Below are 24,287 nucleotides of genomic sequence, written 5' to 3' on the forward strand. Positions count from 1 at the left end.
TGTATTATATGTATATAAAACCACATAGTTGGCACTATTTACATATTTCGTAGAAAATGCATCATTGTTGTATGTATATAATCATAAAAATACTTTTGTTTTAATATGATCTACTTAAAACAATAATAAATGTATATTCAAAATAAACATGCCAATTATGCAATATGCAATATTAAGCAACTACACTTTGCTTATACAGGTGTTGGCTAGTTGCCGCTGTGTGTTTTGCAAAAACATATTTTTGCAAGCGCAATTTCTAATGGCATTAATTGGCCTCAAATTTCGCATATACATACATATGTACATTAGGGTGTTCGTTATTTCCCAAGGGTTTTTTTAAACACCTGAACTTTAAATTTTAGCTATGCAAAAAGTTCTAATGTAAACAAGCTCTTTACTTTCAATCTAAACCGTGCCTAAATCATTTTATTTTTCGCTTATATATTTTATATGGTTTTTTGTGATACAAATCAAACAAATAAATATAAAAATTTTGAAAGAGTACAAAAAAGACAAAATTTTCGGCTCTTCAAAAGGTTTCTGATTTTTTTTCATAAAAACTTTCTTTTAAAAGTTATGCATCAAGTGTACTGTTTCATATAGTACACCATGTCGTATGAGGAACACTGAATGTATTTACATAGAAATCACTTTTATAAATGAGCAGGTCACTTTAACTGCGTACAACTTTTAAAAGAATGTTTATATGAAAAAAAAATTAACTTTTGTTGCAAAACCTTTCACAAATAGAAAGATGCTGTTATTGGTCAGTTTATATAGCAGCTATATGCTATAGTATTCCGATCTGATAACTTTACTCAAATATTGTATCGTTTACTTAGGAAATAAGCCAAGCCAAATTTCGTGCAAATATCTTGACAAATAAAGAAGTTTTCCATACAAGCGCTTGATTCTGAACGTTCTGTTTGTATGAAAGCTATATGCTATAGTCGGCCGATCTAGAAAATTTCTTCGGATATTGTAGTAATGTTTTGAACAATAATCCATGCACAATTTCGTAAAAATATCTTGACAAATGAAAAAGTTTGCCATACAAGCACCTGAAGATGAAAGTTCAGTATGTATGGCAGCTATTTGTTATAGTGGTCCAATAGCGGCTCTTCTGACGAATGACCAGCTTTTTGGTGAGAAGAGTGCGGGTGTAGAATTACACATCGGTATCTCAAAAACTGAGGGACTACTTCGCATATATACAGGCGCAAACTTAATATATGAAATATGATTGAGATGCGGTTTAAATTGAAAATATGGAGCTTGTTAACGTTGAAAACTTGTTTTTATTTTTTGACAAAAACGGAAACTTCAGAAGAGGTTTGCCGGAAAAAAATCTAGTTTTGAAATAACGAACACCCTAATGTAACCATATATAATATATACATCGCGTTGTTGTAGTAATTTTCCATGTTTGGCTTTGTGTTCCTCTTTCGTAATAATAATAATAATATTTCTTCTAATTTCTTTTTTATGCCTTGCTCAATCACCACCGCGACCAACACAAACAAACACACGCGCGCGTACCGTTTACCCGGGCACAGGCCATGCTGGATCATATCAAACATTCTATTGTAAGTCTACAAATTGCCAAAAATATGGCGCATCCAATCAACGGCATCTACAATGGACCCATAATTGCGAGCACTGACAGCAACAGTGCCACCGCCAGTCCGACCAGCACGAATGCGGGCACATCTGTTGGCGCAACAACAGCGGCGAAGGTGGCGCCACTCAATAGTGCAGCGGATGCGGCAGCGAGTGGCAAACTGGATGCGAGCGGTGGCGAGGAGGAGGAGGATTCCACCACGGAGAATGGTATGTTTACATTTTCGTTTATGTTTTCGCTTACCGCTATCTTTGCTTCGTTTTTGCTGCCTTTTACTTTAACATTGCTGTTCTGTTTTCGATTCTGTCATCATTCGTGTGTTTGCGCCCAATGTCACCGTTTTGTGAGTTCTTTGTTTTTACTATTCTTTTATTGAGTTTTTGTTTTCATATCGTTATTCGTTGTGTGAATATGAAATCTTATTTGCCTTTTCAACTGCCGCCGCCGCCACATCAACTCTTCCGCATATAGTCTCTACAATTTATCGGTGTTTTTGATTTCCGCTTCCTTTGCAACTGTCACAGCGCTGCCGACACCCAGGCACACACACGCACACACGCGAAGACACCCCTGGACCCACCCACCTACTTTCGCATTTTGCTTTCTTGTCCGCCGACTTTGTTGTTTGGTGTTTGCCGTCATTTCGCTCGGTTCTCCGCTGGAGTCTTTCGAGTAATTTCCAATTGGTCTTATTTAGTTTGGCTGTGCATTACCCTCGTTAAGTATGTCGTTGCTTTTCGTCGCGTGGCATTTTCGCTTTGGCAAATTCTTCCCGCATTAAGTGTGTGTTTATAATTGTTCACTGTGTCTTTTCGGCGGTTATATAAATCTCAAAATTTTATTTGTTCAGCTGTAGCGCTGCTCCACAGCGTGGAAGAAGAACAAAATAATAATAATTAATAGCCAGATGACCTCTAAAACGGCAATTTGTTGTAAGTAAGCATATGGCGTCGCATTTCACTTATTTTTCACAGCATCTTTTACATCGCTTTCTTTTAAATTTTCGTTTTCCTCTAAAAAATCTTGTGCTTTATTTTCATAATGGTGCTTTCTGCAAGTGCCTTGAAACTAAGTACTACGTTTTTTCATGTACTTTTAGTTAGTTGTTGAATAATAACACTGTGCAACAAAAGCAACCTCCTTTTAGCTCTTACAACAATTGCAAATAACATCAGTGCAGTAGCGTAACGCTTTCATATGCCATTTAAGGTTATGTTCGATATTTTTATACCCTAAACAGAGTGTATTAAGTTTGCGGAGACGGACGCTGGTTGGACCAGCCTTTCTGTCCAGTTAGTACAGTTATCCGCTTATTAAATTGTCCTTAATAAGCATGAAAAAGTGGTGCGACACGTTTTATGTTGTTGTTCTAACGGTCATCAATCCCCGTTAAGATGGTAAGGGTTATCCAGGTTGTCGTCGACGTCATCTAGCGGGAGACCCAGGAAACGTGCTGTTTCGACGGGGTCGGACGAAAGGGAAAGAGGTGTTAGATGAGTAGGGTTGGCAGGGCATGCAAAAAGGTGGCCAGTGTCATGCGGTCGGAGTCTATTCGGGATAAGTAGGAGTTTAACCAGCTACAATATCCAGAACGAAGCTGCGCTAGGGTCACTCGCGTTTCTCGCCGCAATTCGAGCTCTTCGTCTGCGATGGGTGGTGATTTGACTCCAAGAATGCCATTCACTGGAAGGGAGTCAGTGAAGGTGTTGATAGCTTCATAGTGAATGGCGGTCAGTACCTGTCGGAAGTTGGTTGCGTCCGAAGTCCGGTCGGCGTGCTGATGTCGTCGACGTAGGTTTATGAAGATGTCCAATTAATAGAGCGTCTCTTTGATAGAGCTTTCACTGTATAAATAATAAGCATGAAAATTGGAGTCGACATATTCATCTCCATCTGTTTGTATACACGTGAACTAGTCCTTTAGTTTTTGATATAAATATTTTTTTTGTTGTCGGAAGGGGAATCTTCGAAGGATACCGCCGTATTTCAGACAGCATGCAGGATTCATTTGCGTGACTTGCTAAGTAGGACGCCTACATACTAAACCCTAAATCCGTCTCTTTATTTTCCTTGCGGCACCGCCGCCAGGCATTTCTACGCAAGAAGAAACTGTAGCCTACTCTACGTTATTCATCCGTCTCTCGCTCTTTCTCTGCCACTCTTTTCTTCTAAGCTCTATTAGGACGGTCGTGCAAAGAGCAGATTAGCCGCTCTCTAAGAGGTTTCTCTAGTTCCGCTCTTTCATCTTTTTTTCATAATTTTTGATATATCGCTCTGAAACTGTGCACACGTCCTTTTCTCCCCAAAAAGCCACTCATTTGTCGCGACCGCCGATATCGGACCAATATAGCATCCAGCTCTTGTATGGAAAATGTTTTTTTAAGTTTTACGCCGCCTTCGAACGATTAGTGTTTGTTATAAACAGATTTCACTAATCACAAGTTTGCTAGAAGATTATTCATTGCCTGAGTAACTCTAATATTATTCAGGACTATTTTTCGGTTCCGAATTAATTTATATTCTTAACCCTTACTAATTTCGAAAAGTTTAATTAAAAAAAATATGTTCGAGATCTTTATTATAGTTAGTTACCATAAAGTGAGTTAATTATTTCGTTTTTTTTTTCATTTAGTAGTTGGAAACCTATGCTAGTTCTTTCCTTTCATTCTTTCCATCATCGACCTCTGATTATAGCAGCTTTTGAGCTTCTCTGAAGGAGCTTATACCTGAATATCCTGTTAAGCTTGCCTTGAAGTATATAACATCCGGAACGAAACGGGAGAGAATGTATACGGTAAACATACATATATAAATTATCAGCATGACGAGCTTAGTCGTTTTCGGTATGTCTGTCCGTCTATATATACGCGAATTAGTCCCTCAGTTTTTGGGATATCGCTCTGAAATTCTGCACAAATCTTTTTTCCCCAATAAGTTGACCATTTATCGAAACTGTCAATATCGCACCACTATAGAATCGATCAAGCTGAATACCTTGGATGGGTAATGACGGTTGAGCAAACACCTACTACATGACCCCACTTTTCAACTGGGAAAGAAGGTTCAAAGTAAACATAGGAAAAGATGGCTGGCGTAAAAGTACGTTAGCTACGCGCAACACTATCTATATACATATATATCTCAAAAATGGACAACGCAGTTGGTGCGGGGATATACTGTCCAGAGTTAGGCATAAAGCAGCCTTTTAAGTTTCCGGATCACTGCAGTATATTTCAAGCTGAGGTCTTTGCTATTTCAAAAGCCACGAAGCTGGCCTCTAATGCACCTACAGGCAATTCCAGAGTCAACATCTACCTAGACAGCCAAACAGCAATCATCGAAGGATATTATAGCTTCGGTTCAACCGAAGTTAATATTTTTTTGTGTTCATGCCAGAAATACGCTCAGAGGTTTGATAACACCCGGTAGCTTTTTAGCTGTTTTCTGAGTTTTACCGTGACCCGAATTCGAAACCGCAATTCTCTTAGTGGGTTTTAGGTACTAAAAGCATTTAGTTATGTAATTACGGCACGCTTTGAGCGCTAATTACGCAACTCGTAGAACAAAAACAAGAACCCCGCAACAAGTAAGCGTGTTTTCTTATTGAATTTCATGAGTTCCAATAGCCTTTCACTAAAGTATTTTTAATTTTATTTTTTCAATAGTCTTTCTGTACAGTATGTAGGGTTGTATGTGTACACAAATATATTTTCCGCATTTATAATATGAGCCACTGGCCAATAGTCAGCTCAGGGCTGCTATTAAGCAACTAAATGAGTGACCTTTCGCCATCAAAAACCATTGACTTGCACTAGCAGCACACGCCACACACACTCACATAACACAAGTAAATAAATTAAGTGCTCCACAAGCCGTCAGCTTTTTTCGTATTTTTTTTCCTGCATTTGCACATTAATTCCCTGCCGCTCCCCGCTGCGCTAGCTTTGTTCTGCCGTTTTTCTGCATGATTATACTTAGTTTAGGTGGCTATGTTGTGTGCGTATGTACACACATATACGAGTATACACGCATATATAGTTGGTGTGCCTATGTATGTATATGTATATTGTAGTAACTGTAAATGTAACTGTGGTGGTTGTGTAGATATTTGCATTTAATGAAATCGCGTTTAATTAGGCTTATTGCCGCAAAGACTGCCACGTGCTGCCGCCGATGTGCATGAACTTGAACAACAATGCAGCCTATATAAACAACAACAACAACAGGCGGAACAACAATACCAACAATTACGCTTCCGTTATCAATACTCACATCAATACAACAACAACAACGTCGGCATGTCTGGCCCCATCGCCACCAGCATCGATATCGTTGACATAATCGCCGATGGCATTGCGTACGGCACTGCGGCCGATATTGCCACCGGTGCGTTTGGTGGTAAGTAGGTGTAGTATCCACAACAGTTCCCCTCAAGTCCAAAATTTCTACGTGTGTTGTTGTAGTAAATAATTTGTAATTATGTGCGTGTATATGTGGTAGTTGTGTATGTGCGTGTGGGTATGTGTGTTTCTGTGCGTGTGCGAGCACTTTGTTTACAACTTTTGCACAATATCTCTCTAGGCATGCCTTAATTGATTCTCTTCTTTTAAATAAATGCATAATTTAGCACTTTAGAAATAATAATATGTAGAAGTCGCCGCTGAAACGTTTCATTTGCTTCATTTGAGGAGGAGAAAACCAATTAAAATATTCCAAATTGAATATTCCATATTTTGCATTATCGGTTCGTTGTGTTCATCACAAAGGTTTTGTGGCAATTCATAGCGTTTTCTGGCACTTTTGAAAAAAGGTTCTCTCAAACGTTGTTTTCTTCCGCCATATGTACATACATACATCCATACACATGATTCCTTCTTCTTCTTCTTAATTGGCGTAGAAACCGCTTACGCGATTATAGCCGAGTTAACAACAACAGCAGCATGATTCCACACACATAAATCCATATACATACATACATACATACATGCTTTCATTTCTAATAAGCACTTACATTTGAACAACACGCCATTAAAGATCTCTTAAAATTAATTGTCTCAATTACCTCTTGCCATTTACAAGCAATAATAATGTTACATCGCCCGCCGCGCTCTTGGCCCTAATAACTTTTTTATTGATTTATTTACTTTTTTTATTTTTGCACTTTTATATTTTATACTTTGAACCGGGTTTAGTTTGTCAGAAAGTTAGTAACACCCAGAAGGAAACGTCGGAGAACCAAAAAAATATATAAATATATGTATATAATATAGGTACATACTATATAAATGATCAGTGTATCGATCTGAGCTGATTTAGTCTTGTTCGCTCCTATTTATTGTGAACTAGTGCCCCAGTTTTTAAGATATCGATCCGAAATTTTGCACACGTGCTTTTCTCTCCAAGCAGCTGCTCATTTGTGAGAACCACCGATATCGGAACACTATGGCATATGGCTGCTATATAAAATTATCAATTAAAATCCAGTTCTTGTATGGAAAACTTTTTTCTTTTACAAGTTATCTTCACCTTATTTGGCATGGATTATTATATAAAGCAAAGGTATAATGCCCGTAGAAATGGTTTAGATCGGACCACTATAGCAGATAGCTGTCATACAAAATGATCGACCAAAATCAAGTTCTTGTATGAGAAACTTTTTCATTTGACGAGATATCTTCATGAAATTTTGTATATGTTATTTTCCAAAGCAACGGTATAATCTCCTAAGAAATTATTCTAATCGGACCACTATAGCAGATAGCTGCCATACAAACTGATCGACCAAAATCAAGTTTTTGTATCGAAACTTTTTTATTTCACAAGATATCTGCAGAAAATTCCTCATGGATTATTTTCTTCAGCAATAGCATAATCTCCGTGGAAATTAGTTCGATCGGACCACTTTAACATATAACTTCCATACAAACTGAGCTATAAAAATTAAGTACTTTTTTTATTTGACAACATATCTTCACGAAATTTGGCATAGATTTTTGTGCAAGACTCCGCTACAATACCCAAACAAATTGTCCAGATCAAATTACTATGGCCCATAGCTGACATAAAAACTGAACGATCAAAATTTAAATTCTCTTATGGAATACTTTGTATTTGTGAAGGATGTTATAGCTTCGATTATTGTTGTTTTGTCCAAATATTTAATTTTTTTGTTTTTTCAATTTTGTGCTCATTAATCCATTATGTTTTCGCTTTAGTTGTTGTGTTTGTCAATTAATTTACAATTTTTCTCACTTACTTCACACATTTAGTAATTTTGAAATGAATTAAAACTCATATGTAACTCCTCTTTTGTCATGCAGCAACAACCGCTCCACTCGCTGTAGATGTGCCTGAGACCTCGTATTCCAGCAGCGAAGATGAAGAGGATTTCTATGATGCAAACGATGATCCATTCACCAGTATGGGAAATTCGCCGAGCTAGTAAGTACAAAAAGCTTAAAATATTAGTAAATAAGTTGTAATTTGGCATACAGTAACGGTAATTTAATATACGCTCACGTAATACTTTTTGGCAAATTTTTTATATTATTAACTGTTGAACCTCTAGAAATCAAACAGCGTCGTATGCTTGTGAGAAATCAGAGTTATTGTTACATGGGGTCGATGTTTTAAACGTTGAATTTGCAGCTCTTATTGCTTAATATACTCATGCCTTTTCTCTTGTATAATTCTATTCAGGAATTTTATTTTCACTTTTGTTGTGGAATTATTTACGTTTATTGCTTAAGAAAAAAATTATTGCATACCGGTAGGCGCAAATTAACACTAATAATATAACACCATTTCATATAATATCTCTCAAAATTTCGTATAATACCCTGCAAAGGGTATATTAAGTTTGCCACGATATTTTTAACACCCTGAAGGATGCATTGGCGACCCTATAAATTATATACATAAATGATCAGCAGCTTGTCACGGTCGATTGGGAACCAACTGCTTGTATGTAAAGCTTTTCCTTTTGATGAGATATCTTCACGAAATTTGGGATATATCATTGCTCACGGCAACAGTATAATCTCCTAAAAAATTATTCAGATCGGACCACTTTGCCATACATATAGCTGAAATGGAAATTGAATGATCAAAATTATATTCTTGTATAGAAAATCTGTCTATTTGCAGAGATATCTTCAAGAAATTTGGCATAGATTAATGCCCAAGGTAACTGTATGATATCCAAAGAAATTATTCAGATCAGACCACTAAGCATATAGCTGCCATACAGTCAGATCGATCAAAATTCAATCCTTGTAGAGAAAACTTTTTTATTTAACAAGGTATCTTTACGAAATTTGGCATAGACTATTACCTAAGGAATCGCTGCAATCTCCAAAGAAATTGTTTAGATCGGACCACTAAAATTTTGGAATAGACTATTATCTAAAGCATCCCTACAATTGATTGAAACCAATTTTTTAGATCGCACCACTATAGCATATACAAGGTGCTTTCCAAAGTAAACAGGACTTTTTGAATCTAGCGCTCCCTGGTAGCGCCATCTATATGTCGACTGATGTGTTAGAATCTGCTACATATATTTATCGATTGTCCAGTGAAAATTTCATGACATTTCATTGATTGGGAGTGAAATTTTAGCGATTTAAGTGTCAGTATGTTTGTGTTATGGGTGCGAAAATGAGCTTCGACCAAAGAGCCAACATTAAATTTTGTTTTAAAATTGGTAAAACTTTTACCGAAACGTTTCAATTGATGAAAGAAGTTTATGGCGATGACTGCCTATCCCGTAGCAGATTGCACGAGTGGTTTCAACGTTTTCAAAGTGGTCGTGAGGACATAAATGACGATCAACATGTGGGCCAATCAAAATCCGTGATCACCGGAAATTCCATCGAAACTGTGCGTGAATTCATCAAAAATCAGCCGAAATCATTATTGAAATTCATGGAAATGGAATTGAACATCTCCAAAACATCGATTTATCGCATTTTGACCAAACATTTGGGCTTACTTTAAATAAAATAAATTGATTTTGCCGAAAAAACCATTTGATCTGTTTTTTTTTCTAAGTCCTGTTTACTTTGGAACGCACCTTGTTGTTGCCATACAAATTGATTTATCAAAATCAAGTTCTTGTAAGGCATCTTTTGTATTATTTTTACCGAAGTTAACGTTTTCTAGTTTTTTTTATCAAACTTTACTATCGTGCAACTTTCATTACTACCTTGTTGCTAATTTTATGCTTTACACTCTGCTCTCAATTAAATACTTTATCCGTTTAAAGCCACCTCTAAACCGCTGCTGAATTTCTATGAGCACATTTTTTATTACAAAACAAGAAAAAACGTTAACTTCGGTTGCACCGAAGCTAAATACCCTTCACAGGTGCATTTCTGTTAGTAACTATGTGTTAAGTTTGTATGGAAGCTACATATATGCTATAGTAATCCGTTCTAAACAAGTTTTTTAGAGATTACATTACTGTCTTAGAAAATAACATATATCAAATTTCGTGAATATATCTTGTCAAATGTGAGAGTTTTCCATACAAGAACTTGATTCCGATCGTTCAGTTTGTATGGCAGCTATATGTTATAGTGGTCCGATATCGGCCGTTCCGACAAATGAGCAGCTTCTTGAAGAGAAAATGATGTTTGCAAAATTTCAAAACGATATCTGAAAAACTGAGAGACTAGTTCGTATATATACAGACAGACGGACAGACAGACAGACGGACAGACAGACAGACGGACATGGGTAAATCGACTCAGCTCGACATACTGATCATTTATATATATATACTTTATAGGGTCTCCGATGATTCCTTCTGGGTGTTACAAACTTCGTGACAAACTTAATATACCCTGTTCAGCGTATAAATATATTCATAATCTCGACATTGCCTGTTGAAGTGTGCAGCGTTGTTAGAAAGAGCGTTTCAGTTGCAATATCGAAATTTTCCGCAACCCACAGTCGTCCCACCACCCACCGAGCGGCAGCCGTAAGCAAACCAACCCTTCTGGCTATTGTGGTCTCTTCAAATCTACTCACCTGCATATTCAGATTTTCTATTTTCCTCCTAGCAATTGCAAATTTTATTTTTTATGTTTGTAATTTTTGCATTTATTGTTGTTTTTGTAGTTTTTACGTGCAAGGACATGCCGAATGAAATCGATACACTTGTAATTGAAATTTCATATTGAAATGCAACGATTTGGAATGATTTTTATGTTTACTTGTTTTGTTGGGTTTTTCGTTGTTTGTTTGCTGTTGTTGTCTCATTCTTGTTTGCTGTTGTTGTCATACATGTTTATTTTTTTTTCTAATGTTCTTTATTACGTTTTCTGCTACAAAGAAAATGACAACAACAAACACATACACACGCACATTGCATGAGATGAGTCTATAGTCATCTATAGTATCATTCATAATTTCGTATTTTCGCCTGCTGTTTGTAAGCATCTATAATTAACCGCACTCTCGAGTGGAATGACTGAACGACTGTCGGCTGCCCATAAAAGATATGCTGATGAATGCGCGCACACAATAGGAGAATGAACAATTTCAGTGCAACGCAGTTGTCTCGAAGCTTTGCAGCGGATTGTCTTGCATATTTCGGCCTTAAAAAGCATGCAAAAGACAACAACAACAATAACAACAAAGAAAATATAATTTTGAATTTAAAATTGAATGTGAATTTCACGTCAAACAATTGTGATTCGCATGAGTTTACGTAATGTCGAGCGCAAATCGGCGGCTCCAGTAGACGACGAAAGTGGCGTGTAAGTCAGAATCGAAAATTGATCAAAAGAAAAGTGCAAAAAAAATACAAAAAATTAAAATATTAAGTGCGGCAAAATGAATTCCGATTTAATACTGACCACTATGCTATATAATAAATATTTAAATATGTGCATGTGTGTGTGTGTGTGTGGCGAATTCGTTGACATTGAAAATCCACTTGATTTATGGTTTAATTGATTTGATTGCTTGTCATAATGCCGGCGCAGCGACAATACCGTTATGCCGACCGCCTAGCCGCGGCATTAACTTTAACTTTGTTGGTCCGACGCAAGTTCAAGGTCGCGCTCAACCAACCAACCACAAAGTCGCACCAAAAGTGCTCGAGCGGAAGTCGTAATGGCACGCTTATAATATCCGCAGCGTGAAATAGCTAAAATAGCGCGTTTTAAGCGCAGAGCTACGCGCTTGTTAATCAGATGTGCGGCATAAGCCAGCTGTTGGAGCGCTGGCAGCGTCAAGTGCACAATTAGCGGCTACTAGCATAGTAAGCAGGCACATGCGTTGCTCCGTTACTCGTTATTAAGCACTTGAGGCGTCTTTAACCATATCTATGTATGTATGTGTGTGCGCTTATATCCATATCTCAATAATATAGCCAAAGTGCCGCGCCGTCTTCACTATCTCTCGCTTTTGTGGGTGTGCAAATGTCGTAATACTTGTAAACAACAACAGCAAAACTAACATTTTTGTAATTTTTATTTTGTACTTTTCGTTTTGTTTGCTTACTCTCTTTTGTGCTCGTATTCGCGGTGTTTTTGTGTAAAATTTCGTGTTTTGTTGTGTTTATATTTTAACTCTTTCTTCCAACCATACAGCTTTCTTTGTATATGTGTATGTGTCTGTAATTAGGAGAGAGCACAATATAAATTCTCTCTCTGTTTTTTTATTGTCGAGCGTCGCATCCTTTCTGATGACATGCGCTTTAACAGTTATGTATGTTGCTACCACGAGTTGAAAGTGTTTACTTTTCTTAGACCTGCACACTTGAGGGAATTGTTTCGAAATAGTTAGGGGTTTGCTGGGCATATATGCATTTACTATATAAGTCAAAAACAAAATATTTGAGGGCTCCTCCATCCATCTTGACACTATCTTGAAACTATGGCCCCAACATGGTTTAAATCGCCTTCAACATCGCCTATCTGCAGCTCGAATTATTTTCTCCAGTAATAGATTGAAGAAGTCGCACGATAGCGAGCCGCCTTGTCTGAAACCTCGTTTGGTATCGAACGGCTCGGAGAGGTCCTTCCCGATCCTGACGGAGCTTTTGGTGTTGATCAACGTCAGTTTACACAACCGTATTAGTTTTGTGGGGATACTAAATTCAGACATAATGGCAGCTTCTTTTCGTTTTGAAATCGACGAAGAGGTGGTGCCTGTCGATTCTCTTTTCACGGGTCTTTTCCACGATTTGTCGCATGGTGATAATGTGGATCAGTTTGCTGACGGTGGGATTTAATCTTTCACACAATACGCTCGATAGAACCTTATATGCGATGTTGAGAAGGCTTATCCCACGATAGTTGGCGCTGATTGTGGGGTCTCCCTTTTTGTAGATTGGGCAGAGCACGCTTAAATTCCAATCATCAGGCATGCTTTCATCCAACCATAATCTACAAAGAAGCTAACGCATGCTCCTTATCAGTTCTTCGCCGCCATATTTGAATAGCTCGACCGGCAATTCATCAGCTCCCGCTTTGTTGTTCTTCAGACGGGTTATTGCTATTCGAATGGTTGGGCAATGGAACGTCTGCTCCATCGTCATCGATTGGGGAATCGGGTTCACCATCTCGTGGTGTTATGCTTTCACTGCCACTCAGCAGGCTGGAGAAGTGTTCCCTCCATAATTTTAGTATGCTCTGAGCATCAGACACTAGATCACCTCTGGGGATTCTACAAGAGTATGCTCGGGTCTTGAAATCTTCTGTTAGTCGCCGCATCTTTTCGTAGAATTTATTTATTTATTTTTTCTTTTTTTATTTTTTGTTAGCAAATGCGTCTCGCTTCCCTCTTCAACTCTTGGTATCTATCTCTTCCCTCACATGTTGTGATCGATTGTAACGTTGCGAGGTAGCCAATCTGTTTTCTTCGCTGCGACCCGACTTTTCGATCCGGAGACAGCCAGGTAGCTTGAAGAATTTTCCTATGCTAGAATGTAGTACTACAGATAACCATATTTCGTGCCCCGACCATCAGCCTCAACCTATTTGGGGATGTTTCTCTCATGGAGGCTGAATTTACCGACCGTTGTACCAAAGATACCTTTGCCCATCCTGGCGTTAAAGTCGCCAAGCACGATTTTGACATTGTGGCGGGGCACCTCTCATAGGTGCGCTTCAAGCGCGCATAGAAGGCATCTAAGGTCATATCGACCTTCTCTTCCGTCGGGGCCACTGTAGGAAATGCCACAAGGACCTACTCGTCTCAGTCCTTGCCGCGCCCATCGCACTTCTTAGTCGACGTTGATGTCAGCCTTTATTTTTACGAGGACATCAACCAGCTGGACAGCGACACCTTCCCAATTAAGGGACCGGACATTCCAGGTGCATGCCATTAAATTATAATACTTAATGCGTTTGCCATGGTCGTCATCAAAAGGGGGGTTTCCCTTCCGATACTGTTGTTTAGTTTTCATTGGGGGTTTACGTGGCGGGTCCCACCCAGCGCACAACCCTGTGTAGGGGATGTTTCGCCTTCTCACTTTAGTTCGCTTTCAAACGGATGTTCTTTGGCTACCCAGAAGATACTTGGTCTAAGACCGGATGTCGTGAGCTGCTTGTGCCATATGTAAAAAAATTGTTTCTGGTCACTCCCAACTGAATGGCAATCAGAGAACTTTCCTCACGTGAACCTTTACACATGACTACATCCTTCATTTGGTCTACATCATTTTTATAAGACAGCAGAAACCTCTCTCTACTTCGTTCCACTAGATACTTCCATAAACGCGAAAAGCACACACAGTACCCATACTTCTCGAGGACTTATATTTCAGGAAAATATTTTCAATATATACTGCTTTTTATGAAGACATCTGTCTGCCAGTAAGAAGCAATATATTTTTTTTTATATCTCCAAAAATTCACTCGAAGAGTATATAGGTACTTTTCGAAAAACAATTGTATTCCCATTTCCGTGTTTATGACCCCATTCTCCAACAAATTACTAATTTGAAATTTAGAACAAAAATCCATAAAATAAAAAAATTCACCAAAGGTAAGATATCGCATTGCTTATGGAGAGAGATGAAATCCTTTTCATCTCGTGTGCGGTTAATACAAAATTCAATACTTAAATTCCCTCATATTTGACGCCGCAACATTAACAAGTTCCTCTACATCATTCCACACATTTGCTCTTTACTTTTTCTTCTCACTCTCTCTCGCTCTCATTAATCTCACATATGTAAAATGTCGTGCTCTCTTACACTTGACTGCCGGCGGCTCCTAAAAGTATGCCTGTTAACTGAAGTGTACTCTAAAATGTTACATGCGCCCTGCACGCTCACATCCTACGCAACCTAACTGTGCGGTAACTATTTTAACGACAGCCAGTAGTGCCTCGGCTTTGCTCAAGTATCGACTGTGTTTACTTTAGAAAACAAATAAAACAACGAAAAACCACAAAATTTATTGCTTTCAAAGAATCGACATAAATTATTTTGCCACACAAAATTTACAAATAAATCTAACTTGTAAAAGCTTTGTATTAGTTTTACCGTTAAACTGCTGAAGCGGGTCGTCAAAGTTAACTGTGACCCGAAAAAGAAAGGTTTTCACAACAAAGACACAAAATTCGATAAAACAGTCGAAAAATTTCGTTGAGATTTGGCATGTTTTCAAGTGGATATGACGCATCTCGATGGCAGATGACGTTGCCGATTGTTGCCGTCCGCCTGGCGCTCGCCATTGTGTATTAATGCCATAGAAATTTGCCTGTTTGTTTGTGCCATGTATTGAATATTTCATTGTACTGAGCATTTACGAGTCGATTTCAGTATGCAATAAATTAAATTGAGCGCAAACGTTCAAGCGCCTAGAATTATGCAAGACATTATTGTTGGCATTTAATGGCATTGGGTCGTGTATGAACAGCCGGTCGACACAGATTCGTCATAGCGGGACTCAATATTTAATAAGAGAAAATACCAAAAATCACAGCACGCTCACATACACATAACGGTACATTACTCGCAATTGTGACTGCCCGCCGCACAGTCACGCAGTTAAGCGCACAGCAGCCGAGACGAGGACTTGCATGCGTGACACGCACACACACGCACACAAAATACGGCTTACGAGAGATTTACGCGCAACTCACACACATACATACATACGCGATACTTAAGGCAATTCAGCAGCAGTCATACGCGCCGACAGCCAGTTAGCCAGCCAGCCAGTCGGGCCATCAGTCACTGAGCCTCCAAAGCTTCTTGACTTATACGCCGCAAATATTTGCACGCACAGCTGGCAAGGCAGGCTCTTACTAGTGTGCTAGTGTGTGTGTTTTCCTAGTGCACTAGGAAGGAAAGAGGGTCTTGAAGTGAGTGGACATGTTCAAGAAATGGGTGCGACGTGTCAGTTTCAGGTACGTGCGGGGATTTCAGTTCACACAAACGCCATATTCATACATGTTTTATAGTTTTCTGCTTCCTTCTATCTCATATGTATGTGTGTGTATATGTTTATATGTACATATTTATTCGTCCTTCACTCGTTTACTTTACTATCACGGTACTTTGGTGCCTTTGTTGGCACAAATCAGCGTTTTGTTGCATCTTTTTACAGTTCCATAAATATTTAATGGCTATGCCAAAGTATTTAGCCGCCTTCATAGCGTGAGGGTGGTACAATAAGGCTTTGCATATGGATATATCTTAAAAAAGTAAACTAATCTAATAACGAAAAAGCGCTGAGTGGCTTTATAGGTGAAAAATAGTTTGGAAAATCATTTCTTCCCAGGACTTGTGTGTGAATTGCGTTCAGTTTGTTCAAATTCTATAAATTTTTTTATAAACCCGTTTAATTCCAATACTATGTATGTTAATTATTCTTCTTTACTGGCGCAGACACCGCTTACGCGGTTATAGCCGAGTTTAAAACAGCGCGCCAGTCGTTTTTTCTTTTTGCAATGTGGCGCCAATTGCAGATTCCAAGAGTAGCCAGGTCCTTTTCCACCTGGTGTTTCAGAGGAGTGGAGGTCCTTCCTCTGATTCCCACTTCGGATACGTGGGTACTGCGTGGAATACTCTCCGAGCTGAAGTGTTTTCATCCATTCGGACGACATTCTTTTAACTCGCCGAACTATGTCAAAGTCTTCGTATATCTCTCACAACTCATCGTTCCGGCAGTATTCGCCGTTGCCAATGCACAAAGGACCATACATCATCCACAGAACCTTTCTCTCGAAAACTTGTAACGCCGACTCATCAAATGTTGTCATCGTCCATGCCTCTGCACCATATAGAAGGACGGCAATAATGAGGGACTTATTGAAATTGGTCTTTGTACGTCGAGAGAGGACTTTACTTCTCAATTGCCTAATCAGTCCGAAGTAGCATCTGTTGACAAGAGTTATCTCCCGTAGGATTTGAAGGCTGACGTTGTTGTTAGTGTTAATGCTGGTTCCAAGATAGATGAAATTATCTACGGCTTCGAAGTTATGACCTTACCTCTATTTAGTTCTGCAGCTCGAATTACTTTCTCCAGCAGTAGATTGAAGTAGATAGGGAGTTGCCTTGTCTGAAACCTCGTTTGGTATCGACCTCAACATCTGTTTACTCAGCCGTATTAATTTTGCGAGGATACCAAATTAGGATATAGCGGCATAAAGGCAGATCCTTTTCGTGCTATCAAAGGCAGCTTTAAAATCAACGAAGAGGTGGTGTGTGTCGATCCTCTTTTCACGGGTCTTTTTCCAAGATTTGGCGCATGGTGAATATCTGGATCAGTTTGTTGACGGTGGGCTTTAATCTTTTAACCCAATATGCTCGATACAACCTTATTTGGGATGTTGGGGAGGCTTATCCCACGGTAGTTGGCGCAGATTGGGGGATCTCCTTCTTTGTGGATTGTGCAGAGTACACTTAAATTTCAATTGCTGGTATGTTTTCGACCGGCCATATTTTACAAAGAAGCTGATACTTGCTCCTTATCAGTTCTTCGCCGCCGTGTTTGAATAGCTCGGCCGGCAATCCATCGCTTCCCGCCGCTTTGTTGTTCTTCAGATGGGTAATTGCAATTTGAACTTCTTCATGGTCGGGCAATAAATATTTCAACAGCTCTTCATAACGTCAAAAATATAAATTTACTTTTTTAAACTAAAATAAAAAATTAGTAATTAAGAAGCAGTTAAAAATTATTTTAATTAAAACTGTGATTATTATATTTATTTTATTATTAAATAATATACATATTATATTTATAATAATTTTAATTATTTTTAATAATTTTATTTTATTTTTTAATTATAAATATAAAACATTTAAATTAATTTACAACGCCAACTCTACTTATTTCACCTTCACAGCGCCACGCGTGGCTTTTCCGTGGAAACCACATCGCCAACCTATGAAAATGCACCGGAAACACAACCACAAAAGGGTAGCGCCTCAGTGGACGCCAGCGCCAAGTCTTCGATTGTCGATCGTCTGGATGATTATCAAACAGCATTGACAACGGTATCAGAGACTTTACCCGCCGGTACGCCGACCAGCGCTACATCGTCGACGGCGCAACCGTTAAGTGGCGCTAAAACATTCCAAAAGTACGGCGACGATGATGGATCCATCGATTACGATGCACTCTACGAAGAGGAGGAGGACTCGACGATCAGCATGGAAGCGCACGGTTCAATGATTTCACATCTCATATCACAAGTCAAGATCGGTATGGACCTGACGAAGGTCGTGCTGCCCACTTTCATCTTGGAGCGACGCTCATTGTTGGAGATGTACGCCGATTACTTTGCACATCCGGATCTCTTTCTACGGTATTTTCAAAGCAGCGTGAATTGTGTGTGTGATTAGTAATATATTATTTGCTTTTTGCAGAATTGCTGAGATGGAATCGCCACGCGAACGCATTGTGGAGACATGTCGGTGGTATTTGAGTGCCTATCACGCTGGTCGTAAAAGTGCGGTGGCCAAAAAACCATATAATCCCATATTGGGCGAGGTGTTTCAATGCTATTGGGATTTGCCAGGTGCGTACGACCATCGTATTTAACCACGGACGGACTTCGCTATTTTGCCCCTGTTTGGAAAACACGATGATTTTTATTCGAATCGAGTAAAAAAGCACAACCAGGGTTAAAGCAATGTATGAAACCCGAATTAATTTATCGTTTCCACGAACTCTGGGTCCGTTTCCAGTATAGTTTCATTTGTGTAATCGGACCCTGAATACAAAAATGTTTAACTCGACAAAATTCCTCAAAATTAATTGAAGAATATATTTTCTATCACAACAACCACAACTTTCTCATTCTGTTGCTAAATTTTCAGTGAACAGTTTGCTAAATAATGCTTACCATTTCAGGCGAAACACCCGATGAGCAAGTAGTTAATGATGGACCTGTGCCCTGGTGTCATCGCAATCAGCTGACATTCTTAGCCGAACAGGTTTCGCATCATCCGCCAAGTGCGTATTAAATATATACAAATCTTATATCGTAAAAAAAAAATTAATTTCCACTGTTTTCCTTTGCAGTTTCCGCCTTCTATGCTGAGCATGTCAATAAGAAAATTACATTTTCCGCGCACGTTTGGACGAAATCGAAATTTCTGGGCCTTTCAATTGGCGTACACAACATCGGTGAAGGTATTGTGACGCTGGTGGATCACAGTGAGGAATACATTGTCACGTTTCCGAATGGCTACGGCAGGTGTGCATTCATTTCTATACGAATATATACCCGTTGCAACTATTTTTATGTACTCTCTCTTCTCGTTAGATCGATTTTAACCGTCCCTTGGATCGAATTGGGAGGCACCGTCGAAATACGTTGCCCGCAAACCGGTTATCACGCCACAATTGAGTTCTTAACCAAGCCATTTTATGGCGGCAAGCGCAACAAAGTGACGGCTGAGGTGCGTATACACTTAAAAATTATATAATTCTTATGCTAAACTCTCTTCGCTACTTCCATTCCTTGTAGATTTATGCGCCCAATGAGAAGAAACCGTTTGTTTCGATAGCGGGCGAGTGGAGCGGCCTCATGGAAGCCAAATGGCATGATAAAAATGTAATTTTTACTCTTTGGCGTTTGTGCAACAACAGTTTATTTAAGTTTTTTGTACCTTTCAGTATGCTTGTGTAATTTTATTAACCGAAATTTTTAATGCCAAACATTTCCTAATCACACATCATTTCTCTCTATATGTTTATGACTAAGTTTTCATACATATTTTCAAACAGTAACCTACAAACGTTCAATCTCTCTCTCTCTCAACTCAACTCAACTCAACAACTCACTCCGTCCTAACCTCTAAACAAAACAAAACTACACCAAAACGATTATTGTACTTCTCTCTTAAATATTTTGAGCCAGTTACAATTCCAGTTTACTTTGTTTATCTAGAAAATTAAATTACTAAGTACCGTTATTTGTTTTCCTTTCTACTGCATTGATGTTCTGTATACATTTGTGTGTGTATTTTATTTGTTACTAAAAAATTTCTCCTAAACTAACCTCAAATTCAAACTAACAAAAACTCTACCGTATATATATATATATATAGTATATATAGTTACATACATACACATGTTTGTGCATATACATGTATGTGTTTGTTGTGTTCTGTTTATGTGTAAAGCCAATTTGTGAAATTGCAAAATTTTAAACATGCAAAAATGTTTAATTTTTAATTTTCTAGAAAACTGAAGTATTCGTAGACGTAAATCGTATTCCAATATTTAAGAAACAAGTTCGACCAATCGTTGAACAAGAAGAATATGAATCCAGACGCGTGTGGAAGGAAGTGACCGCGGGACTCAAGTAAAACAAAATTTTCATACTATTTTACTGTTACATTAATTTAAGCTTTTATTTGTTGGAAATTTTCATCTAAAAAATTCTTTCAACTCTTCATAGATTTAACGACATCGAAAAGGCCACAAATGCTAAATGCGCCGTGGAACAAATACAGCGTGATGAAGCGAAGAATCGCAAAGACACAGAAACACAGTGGGAACACAAGGTGAGTGCATGCACATAAATAAGTTTGGCATTATTAAAAAAAAAATCCCAAAATTTAATTTTTTAAATTGTAAATTTTTGCATTAAACCTCCAAGTAAGAAGAAAAATTAAATTAGAAAAATAATTCCTGAAATTAAAAATTGAAATAATTTGAGGTATCTTGAAGAAAGAAAGAATTATTGATGATATAGAGCTAACACTTTAAGAAACTGCCACTGAATTTTCAGATTTGTTTTAAGCAGTGTAGAGAAGAAGCAGCATATTTATTTTGCTGTTGTTGTAATTGTATAAAAGACAAATATATCTAAAATTGGTGTGTTAAAGTTTCGTTGATCTAATTACCTTTATAACGGTTATATTGTCTGATAGCTAGTGATATACTTTTAAAAATTTCAAATATCCTGAAAAAATTTTCAATGAAAAACAGGAAAACCCTTTGCTTGCACCGGGCATAATATCCCTTCACATGCTCATTTCCAATAGTATAGAAGTTATACCCTTCTCTCTATCTTGATCTCGGCAGCTATATATCATAGTTGTCCGATTTGAACAATATTTTCGGAGACTATATCGTGACGAAGAAGATATCGTGACCTTGAATCATAATCCATAAATGGAATTGATTTTGATCGGCAAATTTGTATGGCAGCTACATACATATAAATCAGCCGCTTCATAAAGAGTAAATGATCTATTCAAAATTTTAGACCGTTATCTCAAAAACTTGCCGAGTTCTTGCTCCCTCTTAATAACCTCGGTCCATTCCGGTTATTACTGCCTTGAGGATAGTATCGTAGCAAAATTATTTTTTTACATTTTGTGTCAGATTAAACTTTCTTATACAGACTTTATCTTGATTCTAATAAAACGAACCATATTTTTCTTTATTGGCGTAGACACCGCTTACGCGGTCGGCTATGACCAGTCGTTCTTCCATTCCACTATTTGGCGCCAGTTGGCGATTCCAAGTGTAGTCAGGTCTTTTATCACCTAATCTCTCCATGGCCTAGCCAGCATAGCCGCGGTCTCTTAATTCGCTGAACTATGTCAATGTCGGCGTATATATCGTACAACTCATCGACTGCGATATTCGCCGTTGCCAATGCGCAAAAGATCTTCCTTCCGCAGAACCTTTCATGTTGGTTCCAAGATAAACGAAATATTCTACGACTTCGAAGTTATGACTGTCAACAGTGACGTGGAAGCCAAAGCGCCTGTTTCTGTTTCTGACAGGAGATATTTCGTCTTGCCCTCGTTCACTCCAATTTGCTTCGCTTCCTTATCCAGTCTGAAGAAAGCAGAACTAACGGCGCGGTTGTTGTGGCCAATGATATCGATGTCATCGACGTAGGCCAGCAGTTGTACACTCTTGTAGAAAATGTTACCTTCTCTATTCAGTTCTGCAGCTCGAATTATTTTCTCCAGCAGTAGATTAAAGAAGTCGTACGATAGGGAGTCGCCTTGTCTGGAACCTCGTTTGGTATCGAACGGCTTGGAGAGACCCTTCCCGACTAACCATCTAGTCTAACAAAACCGACATATGTTACGTCTATTTTTTGTCTAATAAAACAAGTTCGTTTTCTATAATTTTCAATAGAAGACGATACTACTTAAGATCCTGATCTATAAGATAATGATCTATAATCGTTAGCATGGAATGAAGCCCAAATAAGGTCTCTCCAGCATAATTTTCCAAGAATATCCATGAAAAATTTAATTAAATTACAACAACAATAAAGAAATTTAAATTTTTAAAACTTATCCGAAAAATAATTCACCATTCGAAATTTGGTTATTTACTACATAACACAGCAGCTATTGCTTGACTTGCACCGGTACATAATAATAAAATAGATTTTAATAGAACCCTCGTGTATTGGAAGACATCAATCGCAGATAAAAAGTTCGAGTAGTTTCTTTAAGCTCGCAACACGCTGTCTGCATCTTTTCATAGGCACCTAACTCCTACAGCACCATTATTTATGTATACATATATACATACATGATAACTGTCTTCTCCATAGGGTGCATTCTTGCTTACATAATTGGATTTCTCAACTTTTCGTTAGTTTAACTAGACTCTGAACCCCAGAAAATCAACTCTCTTTCTTTCCCTCTCATCCTTTGTAATAGTGAATTAAAAAAATCTGAAAATAAAAAATTTAAAAACTTCTAATAATCACTAAAAAGATTGAGGTTATAATAATAATAAAAAAATACCAAATTTAAAATTGTAAATCTTTCTGCGTTTGGATTTCCTTACTTCATTTGCATCAAATCGAGTTTTCGCATAAACTCCAACAATTCTTAGAAAAATAAACATAATTCGATTTCCGTTTTCCTCTTCTACCCCGTTTTACAGTATTTCCGGCCCGTTGGCGATAACTGGATCTACGCTAAGCCACTTAGCCAGCGCGTTTATCAGCAAGAGAAGGAGAGCAAAAGATAATAAAGATGTCACGGCAATCAAACACCAGGCACCGAGACCGAAACTCCGACGACAAGTGAAGATAAATTGGAAGAAGAACAAGAGCAAGACTAAAAAGATTACAAATAAACTAGCAAAATGGTGTAAATGTATGCGAAAGCAGCTGATGTGTGTGTGAAAGGCGATTTATAAGCTGTAGCATGCATACAAGCATTCATATCAAAGAACGTGCCGACGTGAAGAGCTGACGATGACGATGACGAAGACGCCAAAGGCAGAGGAGTAGAGTGGAGTGCACACAGGAAGCTCACACCCCAGTACACTACTATATTTTAAGATGCTGTCATGTGCTACATTTCGAAAATGTTTGTATGTAGTTACTTACGAAGCCACACGACGCAAAGGACAACGAAGACGGATGTAAAATGCAAATAGAAATAGAAATGATGTAAACGAAATAGACAATGCTGTGAGGTACAATATTCCTGCATCCCCCCGGAGTACTTTAGGACAGTATTTTTGCCGCCTAGGTGCAATACGCAAATGCGCACCGTTATATCTGTATGGGCACGAATGTGGTGTGGCCAGTGTGTGCGAAATGCGAAATGGTTGTGTGACGGTCGAAAGAGTTACGGATGTGCGCCGTTGATATATATACATACATACATGCATACATACAAACAAAGATATGTGAACCTGTAGCTGTTAAGCCAATGTTGCCGGAACATATAAAAAATCGTATTAAAATAGGTTAAATGCAAATAAAATTTACAACTTACTTTATTGAAGAAACCAACAAACTGATAACCAACCACAATTACATAAATATAGCACTCGTAAGGCATTTTAAGTGAAATTGTAAAAATTAACTAAAATACACAAAACAACAACAACAAAAATCTCCAATGCAATAAGGCGTGCAAACGTACATACATACATACATACGAAGCAAGTGAAAATTAAATAAAAATAAAAATTAAAAAAATATAAATTAAACAAAACTAACAATAAGAACAATGTGCGCGCGCAACTTGTTTGCGTTCATATCGCTGCTGGTGCATATCGTCACCTAAAATGCAAAATAACGTAACCTAACTTTTCATAAGTTTACAGGCGAAGGAAAGACGATAAAATAGAAACCACTCGAATTGAAACAAAATTTGAGTTTTGGTTATAAAATTGTTATATATTGGTTTTCATATTGAATGGTTATATGTATATTGGTTACTATACAGTTATACTCGTATTGAATG

The 24,287-nt window shown here is 38.0% G+C and overlaps 1 protein-coding gene across 6 annotated transcripts in view; it reads left to right on the forward strand.

The window, feature by feature from the left end:
- Nucleotides 1-24,219, forward strand: part of LOC120770279 (oxysterol-binding protein-related protein 9) — a 36,654-nt gene extending 12,435 nt beyond the window's left edge. The window contains exons 6-17 of one of the 6 annotated variants that reach the window (XM_040097592.1): nt 1,557-1,830; nt 5,759-6,019; nt 7,942-8,062; nt 17,936-18,397; nt 18,459-18,610; nt 18,946-19,047; nt 19,117-19,291; nt 19,361-19,496; nt 19,565-19,651; nt 20,283-20,404; nt 20,501-20,606; nt 22,969-24,219. In XM_040097592.1, the coding sequence (XP_039953526.1) occupies nt 1,557-1,830; nt 5,759-6,019; nt 7,942-8,062; nt 17,936-18,397; nt 18,459-18,610; nt 18,946-19,047; nt 19,117-19,291; nt 19,361-19,496; nt 19,565-19,651; nt 20,283-20,404; nt 20,501-20,606; nt 22,969-23,055 (2,085 nt within the window). In that variant the 3' untranslated portion in view covers nt 23,056-24,219. Of the gene's footprint in view, nt 1-1,556; nt 1,831-2,328; nt 2,554-5,758; nt 6,020-7,941; nt 8,063-11,215; nt 11,386-14,975; nt 15,995-17,935; nt 18,398-18,458; nt 18,611-18,945; nt 19,048-19,116; nt 19,292-19,360; nt 19,497-19,564; nt 19,652-20,282; nt 20,405-20,500; nt 20,607-22,968 lie in introns of those variants that run through there. The other 5 variants (XM_040097594.1, XM_040097593.1, XM_040097596.1 and 2 more) reach the window with 5 other exon arrangements.
- Nucleotides 24,220-24,287: the final 68 nt, after the last annotated feature.

Source organism: Bactrocera tryoni, chromosome 3 (assembly GCF_016617805.1).
Source record: "Bactrocera tryoni isolate S06 chromosome 3, CSIRO_BtryS06_freeze2, whole genome shotgun sequence".
Lineage (NCBI taxonomy): Eukaryota > Metazoa > Arthropoda > Insecta > Diptera > Tephritidae > Bactrocera > Bactrocera tryoni.